Here is a 7,855-nt window from a genome sequence, read left to right on the forward strand (position 1 = left end):
AAGGAAGGAAGGAAGGAAGGAAGGAAGGAAGAAGGGAGGGAGGGAGGGAGGGAGGGAGGTTAAATGAATGAATGAAAGGGAAGAGAAGGAAAGAAAGATGGGAAGGAGGGAAAAAAGGAGGGGAGAGAAGAAGGCATGGAAGAAAGGAAAGAAGGGAGGAAGGAAGAAAAGGATGGAAGCATTTATTAAACCTCTGGGTTCTGGGACTGTCCCACCACCTTTGAGGGACCCGATTCCAGTCCAGCTTCCCACCTGTGCCAGCTCCTTCAGGGTATAGGAGTAGAAGGGTCGGGCGTAGACAAAGACGGGCAGCGAGTAGCTGGTGGAGGGGGGCAGTTCAGCCACCCTCAGGGCCTCCCATACTTTGGCCCTCACAAAGCGCTCACCCTGGGCTGAGCCTTGAAGTACCTCCTCCAGGTAGATGGAGGGGTAAAGGGCCCGACTTTGCTCCCAGAGCCAGAGCAGGGCATTATTGCGTTGCCGTTCGATGCCTGGGCAATGCCCCGTGAAGTTTTCAAAGTCCTCCCAGTAGTGGTAGTTGTAGCAGTCAGGGAAGAGGTAGTAGCCCCACCAACCCCCGGGTCTCCGTGCCCTCGCCAGGCGCAGCGTCTCGGACATGAAGCGGGCAGCCGCGGTCTCAAACTCCCACTGAGCTTGGAGTTCCACCCGACCCTGGGGCCAGCTGGGGTAGCGCTGGCGAACCAGATGAGCGGACATGGTGCGGTAGACCCCCTTCTTGTCCCAGTTCCGGACCCAGAGAGGACGCCAGGTCTCCCAGTCAATGACAGAAAGGCCAGAGAAGGCCCGGGAGGGGATGGCGGCCTCCAGGTCACGTTCCATGGCATCCAGGTGGGCACGGAGGCTGGCATTCTGGGGGCAGCCCCCGTGCACTGGCAGAGGCACTGGAGCTGGGGCCGCCTGGTAGTGTGGGTACAGCCCTAGCTGATGCTGGTAGAAGATGGTGATGTTGCCCCCCGCAAAGGCCTCCTGGTCATTGGCTACCACACCAAAGGGCTCAAGGGGCAAGGGCAGGCCGAAGGCAGTACGGCAGCGGGAGGTGGGAGCGTTCCATACCACCAGGAAGGGCCGGTTCTGCAGCACTGGGGACAGAGACGGCTTCAAGGTTCGGGGGTCCATGGGACTAGCTGAAAGCAGCAGCAGCAGCAGCAGAAAGTGGGGGCGCAGGCTGGGGGGCCCAGGCTGGCCTTGGAAGCTAAGGGCTGAGGACCTAGACAGGAGAGAATATTGCCATAAGACAAACAGGAACAGGCTGCCTCTCTGCTGGATTCTCCCTCTGCTTCCCAGGCTCTCATTCTGGCCCCCAGGGCTGAGGTTAGGGTGCCCCATTCTGGGGATGGGAACCAGGGCTCCAATGTTGGTCCAGACCTTCCTAGTCTCTCCTGTCTGGGTTCTAAGGACCCAAGTAAGAGGGCTTTAGCCCAAGAACCCTTCAGATCCTTGGTCACTCAGGACTCTTGGCTGGGAGAAAGTCAGGGAGACTTTCAGAGGACAGAAAGCAGGGGGGACCCCAAGCTTTTCTCATTAGCCCTGCTGGACACCTTCCAAATCCCTGATTCCATGGCGAAGGGTTATCCTTTTGCCTGGCTCTCCCTGCACATTCCCATCTCTTTGGCCCTGGGGGCATCTGGTCCCATTCCACCAATCAGCTGTCCTTTCTATACCTATCTCTCCATTCTCTCCTATCTCCTCCCCCACCCCATCACCTCATTTTCCAGGAAAACACCATCAGCCCCCTCTGATCCTGGACCTCCGGGGTGGGCATCAGTTAGAGAAGGGTAACCATAGCAACCACTGTCTTCCCAAAGCCCCTAACACCCCACAACCCTCCCACCCCCGCAACCTGTGTAGGAATGTAGGTCATGCTGAGAGCGGAAGGGGCGGGAGCCAGTGCGTCTGCTGGGGTCAGCCCTGCGGGGTACCCTGGCATTCTTTGCCCCCCTGCTCTGGGCAGTGGGGGAGTCTGACTTCCACTCTCCCCTCCACCATCTCTGTGACAAGCGGAGATCTGGGGGGAGTCACAGCTCAGTGAGAGAGGTGGAGACAGAAGCCACGGTCACCACCCCACACGGGGGAGCCCCGTTACTGGGGTTCCAGACTTCCTTCCCTAAGACACAAGGTAGGGATGATCAGTCCCCTCCTCTGATCTCTCTCTTGTCACCCCCAGACTCAGCAACCAGTCCTTTATTTCTCCAGGGAGACCCTGTTCTTGAAAGATGGATGATCGCCTCCTCCCCATGCCTCCCTGCCCCCCCATCTGGGAAACCCTTTCTCCTTTAGGGATAACAGGCAGCTCAAGCCTCCTTTACCCTGCTTCTCTCCCAGGAGCCCCAGGAAGCTATCAGGATGGGAGGAAAAAAAGGAAGAGGCCATCCAATCATCAATCAATCAACAAGCATTTATTAAACTCCTACCGTGTGCCAATGTGCTAGACTCTGGGGATACAGAGACAGAAGTGGAACGGTTCCTGCCCTCAGGGAGCTCATGGTGCCTAGAGAGCTGGACTCGGAGTCAGGAACATCTGAGTTCAAACCCAGTATTAGAAACAGACTAGTCGTGTGACCTTGGGGAAGTCACTTGGCTTATGCTTGCTTCAGTTTCCTCAATTGTAAAATAAGAATAATAATAGCAATCCTAGGGAGCTTGGGAGGACCCAATGAGATAACCCTTTGTAAGCACACTTGGCACTTAGTAGGCACTCTATAAATCCTGGCTGTCCTTATTATATATTCTGTTTGGAGGAGACAACCTATTGATAGGACATGTGCAAAATAAACCCAAGACAGTTTGGTTGGGGAGGCTGCCAGCAGCTGGAGAAATCAAGAAAAGCTCCTTTGTGAGTTGGGTTTTGAAGAGAGTCTTGGATTCTAAGAGGCAGAGGTCAGAGGAGACTGTGGACAAGGCACGGGGTGGGGGGGGGCAGCCAGTAAGTGGAAAGTGGGGAGGGGCAGAGTTTGGGGTGTGAGAGATAGTAAAAAGGCCAAGCTGGATGGACTTCAGAGTCTGAGATGGAGACTGATGGATTCCAAAGCTGGGAAGGTGGGTTTGGTCCAGGTTCCAAACAAAGGCATTTGTATTTCATCCTAAAGGCAATACGAGGTGACTAGAGTATTCTCCAAGTGGTTCAGTGGATGGAGTGCTGGTCCTGGAGTCAGGAAGACTCCTCTTCTCGAGTTCAAATCTGGTCTCAGGTATTTACTTGCCATGTGATCCTGGACAAGTCACTTAACCCTGTTTGCCTCAGTTTCTTCATCTGAAAAATGAGCTGGAGGAGGAAATGGCAAACCACTCCAATATCTTTCCTCCAAAAAACCCCTAAATGGGGTCACAAAGAGTCTGACACCACTAAAAAAATGACTGAATGAATAAGAGCCATGTCAGGTCTTTAGGAAAATTACATTAGCAGTTGTGTGGAGGGTGGACTTAGAAGCACCAAGACCAGTTATGAGGCTGCCACAATAACAGACAAGAGGGTCTGAACAAAGGTGGTAGCTAGTGACTAAAGAGAAGAGATTGGACTCCTAGACTCTCCTCTCACTCTAGTTTCTCCATTTAGAGACCTCATCATTTTCTTTCTTTTCAATTCATCATCTTCTCTTCACCTGTCATAGAATGATAAGTTTTGACATCACTCAGAGGATTGGGGAAGATCTAAGTTGGAATCCTGTCACACATTTCCTAGATGTGTGACCTTAGACAAGTCTCTGGAACTTCTCTTGGCCTCAATTTCCTCCTATGTAAAATGGGGACAACAATAGCATCTACCTCACAGAATTGTCCTAAGGACCAAATGAGAATAGGGCTATGTTGAAGCCTGCTTCTGCTGCCATTGTTGTTACTGTACGTGGGCAGGGTGATGGAGAGTGAGGGGTCAACAGGAATAAGGAAGTTCAAAAGGAGAGGTGGATTTTGGAAGAAAGATCATGAGTTCTGCTCTGGGCACGTTGAATTTGAATCATCTATGGGATGTTTATTGGACATATCCAATAGGCAGTTGGGTAATGGGGCCACTGGAGTTCAGACTTGAGCCTGGGGCTGGATGGATCTGTAACTGGGAGTCACTGGTGGAAGAGAAGACGATGAATTGAAAAGAAAGAAAATGAAGTCTCTAAATGGAGAGATTAGAGTGAGAGGAGAATCTAGGAGAAAGCCTTGGGACGCATCCACAAACAGGACTCGTGCTATGAAGGATAAACCAGCAAAGGGGATTGAGTTAGGAAGCTATATAGGAGAATTAAGAGCTGGGTGGTGCATTAGATAGGGTGCCAGCCAGGCTTGGGGTCAGGAACACTCCTTTTCTCGAGTTCAAATCTGGCCTCAGAGTTTGTTTATTAGTTGTTCCAATCCTGGCTAAGTCACTTCACCCTGTTTGCCTCAGTTTCCTCATCTGTAAAATGAGCTGGAGAAGGAAATGGCAAACTACTCCAGTATCTTTGCCAAGAAAACCCCCAAAAGGGTTACAAAGAGTGTTCAGAAGTGACTGAAACAACTGAACGGCAATGTGAAAACCCAGAGAAGAAAGAGTATCCAGAAGGGTGGCAGTTCTTTTGATTTTATTCAAAGATCTTTTATTTTCCCAATTACACATAATAATTTTCAATATACGTTTTCCAAAATTATAAGATCCAAAATGTGTCCCTCCAGCCCTTCCCTCCCCCTTCTTGGAGAGGGTAAGTAATTTGGTACAGATTATCATAATAAGCAGAAGTTTTTTATCCAGTAGGATAACTTTTTTTTTAACCCTTAACTTCTGTGTATTGGCTCCTTGGTGGTAGAGTGGTAAGGGTGGGCAATGGGGGTCAAGTGACTTGCCCAGGGTCACACAGCTTGGAAGTCTCTGAGGCCAGATTTGAACCTAGGAACACCCTCCCATCCCCCCCCCCCTCAGTCTCTAGGCCTGACTCTCAATCCACTGAGCTGCCCCCAGGATAACTATTTTTAAAAAACTCTTACTTTCCATCTTAGAATCCATACTGTATATTGGTTCCAAGGCAGAAGGGTAGTAAGGACTAGGCAATGGGAGTTGTGACTTGCCCAGAGTCACACAGCTAGGAAGTGTCTGAGGCCAGATTTGATCCTCCCATCTCTAGGCCTGGCTCTCAATCCACTCAGCTCCACCCCCACCCCCCCAAGTAGGGTAACTATTGAGATAAGACTATTAGCCTGGAAAGGGTGGTCAGAAGTGTCAAGCACAGCAAAGAGATTGAGAATAATTAGGGCTAAGATGGCAAACTGGGCAAGTAATAGATAACTGGAAACTTTGGAGAGAGTGATGAGGTTGGAAGCTAAATTGCAAATGGCTGAGAAATGAGTGACAAAAGCAGAGGCAGTGATCAGAGACACATTTTTCTACCGTTTTGTCTCTGAAGAGGAGAGATGATAGCTTGAGAGGAAAGGAAAGTCTAGTGAAGGTTTTTTCCCTTTTTTTTTTTAAAAGGATGGGGGACATGTAAATATTTGTAGGCAGCAGAGAAAGACTAGTAGATGGGAAAGATAAAGATTATCGGGGGGCCATGTTTGTGAGGGGTAATTAGCTAGAGAAGATAGGAGGAGAGAGGATGAAGGATACAAGTAAAGGGGTTGTCAGAGAAAGGAGTTAGGGGAGAAAGAATGGAGAAATGATATCAAGGGAGATAGGGGTTAAGATGTAGAGGAGGGGGTAAAGCAAATGCCTCTATTTTCTTAGTAAAATCAAAGAAAGGAAGTTCTCAGCTAATTATGGGAACTGGGTGATGTGGAAGGTTTGAAGAGAAAACAAACTAGGAACAGTCTCTTTGGAAAATGAGACCGAGAATCCATTAGAGAAGAGCAGAAGGATTGCCCTGTCATGGTGAGGGTCCAGTTGAGATCAGATAACATAACTTTGAAGTTGTTCAGACATTTCAGTCATTTATGACTCTTTTGGTGACCCCATTTGGGGTTTTCTTGGCAAGGATACTGGAGTGGTTTGCCATTTCCTTCTCCAGCTCATTTTACAGATGAGGAACCTGGAGGCAAACAGGGGTGACTTGCCCAGAGTCATACTGCTAGTAAGTATCTAAGGCCAGATTTGAACTTTGTAATGGGCAGTTAGCTTGGTTTCATGATTTCTTCTAGTTTTGTTTAGCAACACATGAATAGGAAGAGAGAAAGCAATGATATGGATGATCCAGGGTTGGGGTTTGGCCATATGTGATGTCTGGCAGGAAAAGGGAGCATGGGATTTGAGAGGAGAGGACCATGAAGAGATGAACTGGTTAACCATACAGATGGAATCAGGAAGGAAAGAATTAGAGTAGGGCTGATGGCCTGGGAGAATGTGAGAGATGGAAGGACTGTAAAAATGGAGAAGAGAGGAGTGAGAAGATGGAGAAGGAGGGAGAAAGCATCCAGACCTTCCTCCTCCACCTCATGCTTTCTCTAGAGGAGGAGTTACAAGATAAAGACTCAGTTCCCCAAAGATTCAATGAACCACAGGGAAAGTCCAGTTTTCTGATCCTGGCTTTGTTTCTTAACCCCCTGGGACAGAGTGGCCATACACAGCACAGAAGGTGCCTAGCAATAGGTTATAGGATTCTAGACTTAAGTTAGAAGAGCTCTCTGAAGCTAATTAGTCCAATCTTCCTCTTTTACAGATGAAGAAACTGAGGCTCAGGAAGGTTGTGACTTGTCCAAGGTCATACTACCAAGGATTACATTACAGATGAGATTCAAACCAAATTTCTCTGAATCCAGAGCCTTCCCTTTCTTTCCACTGTATCACAGTGTTTACTATCAGCAAGTATTTGTTGAACAGAATTAAATTGAGATGATAGACACACTCATGGACACATCCATCCACAGATACACATCCATAGAGACACATGCATACCCAGAATCACATAGGCACCCATATTGTGCCCCGAGGCTCCTTCTCCCATCCCCTGCCCCTTCCTTCTTTCATAGCCCTCCCTGGCAGACTGGCTCATCTTGCTTTTTAGAGCTGGCTTCCTTATCTTAAGCGAGGTTCAAGCTTTTTAGTGAGACAGATCTTGGTTCCAGCCCTCACTCCCACTTTCACCCCGTCCCTCCCTCTCTCATATGATCCTTGCCATTAGGAAGCCCAACCTGCTGTCCCAGAATCTTACCCCTTCAAAAAAAATTCTGGGTTCTGGAGCTGCTGAGCGCGCTTTCTTCCCAGAGCTCGGAACCACTCCCTCCATCTCAACAGGGTTCCCATCCCCACAGGTGTCTCCCGCCTCCCCAGAGCCCCCTTCCCCACAAGAATGTGTTCCCATTCTCACGGGGATCGCCCATTCCTCTCGGTATTCCTAATCCTCAGAGCCGTCCCTCATCCTTCGCGCTGTGCAGGTCCCTGAAGGAGTCCCCCATACCCACAGGTTTTCTCTCCACCTCCCCATGCGCCTAGTCTCTCCATTCCTACCCATTCCCACAGGTATTCCCCATCCCTACAGGTGTCCATTACAGCCACGGGCGTTCTTTATGCCCACAAGTGTTCGCTCAGTCCACAGGTGTTCCCATCCCCACAGGTGTCTCCCTCTCTAGAGGGTGCCTCGGTCCCCACAGGTATCCCCGATTCTGATAGGTGTCCCCATCTTCACAAGTACCCCGATCTTCATAGGTGTCCCTCCGCCCCCCGCCTCTGACAGGTGTTCCCATCCCAATAGCTGTTCCTCATCCTCCCCACAGCCGGATTAGGGGGTCCGGAAGGAGGGCAAGGACGTACGTACCGGAGCTGTCCCGAGGCCATGGTCTGCCTGGCCCCCACCGCCACCTGCTGCCTCCGCTACACTCCCACCGTCTCGCCGGAGCCAGCGCCGGCTCCACATCTCCCGCCCTTCTTTCCCCCGTCAGCGCG

At 50.2% G+C, this 7,855-nt stretch overlaps 1 protein-coding gene across 1 annotated transcript; it reads right to left on the reverse strand.

Annotated features, from left to right (window-relative positions):
• Nucleotides 1–252: 252 nt before the first annotated feature.
• On the reverse strand, nucleotides 253–1,228 carry LOC123255725 (hyaluronidase-2-like; the record flags this gene model as incomplete). Its single annotated transcript, XM_044684467.1, has 1 exon — nucleotides 253–1,228. A coding segment is annotated over one exon (976 nt), but the record flags the coding sequence as incomplete, so codon positions are not given.
• Between the last annotated feature and the right edge of the window lie 6,627 nt (nucleotides 1,229–7,855).

The sequence above is a fragment of the Gracilinanus agilis genome, unplaced genomic scaffold (genome assembly GCF_016433145.1).
Source record: "Gracilinanus agilis isolate LMUSP501 unplaced genomic scaffold, AgileGrace unplaced_scaffold50715, whole genome shotgun sequence".
Lineage (NCBI taxonomy): Eukaryota > Metazoa > Chordata > Mammalia > Didelphimorphia > Didelphidae > Gracilinanus > Gracilinanus agilis.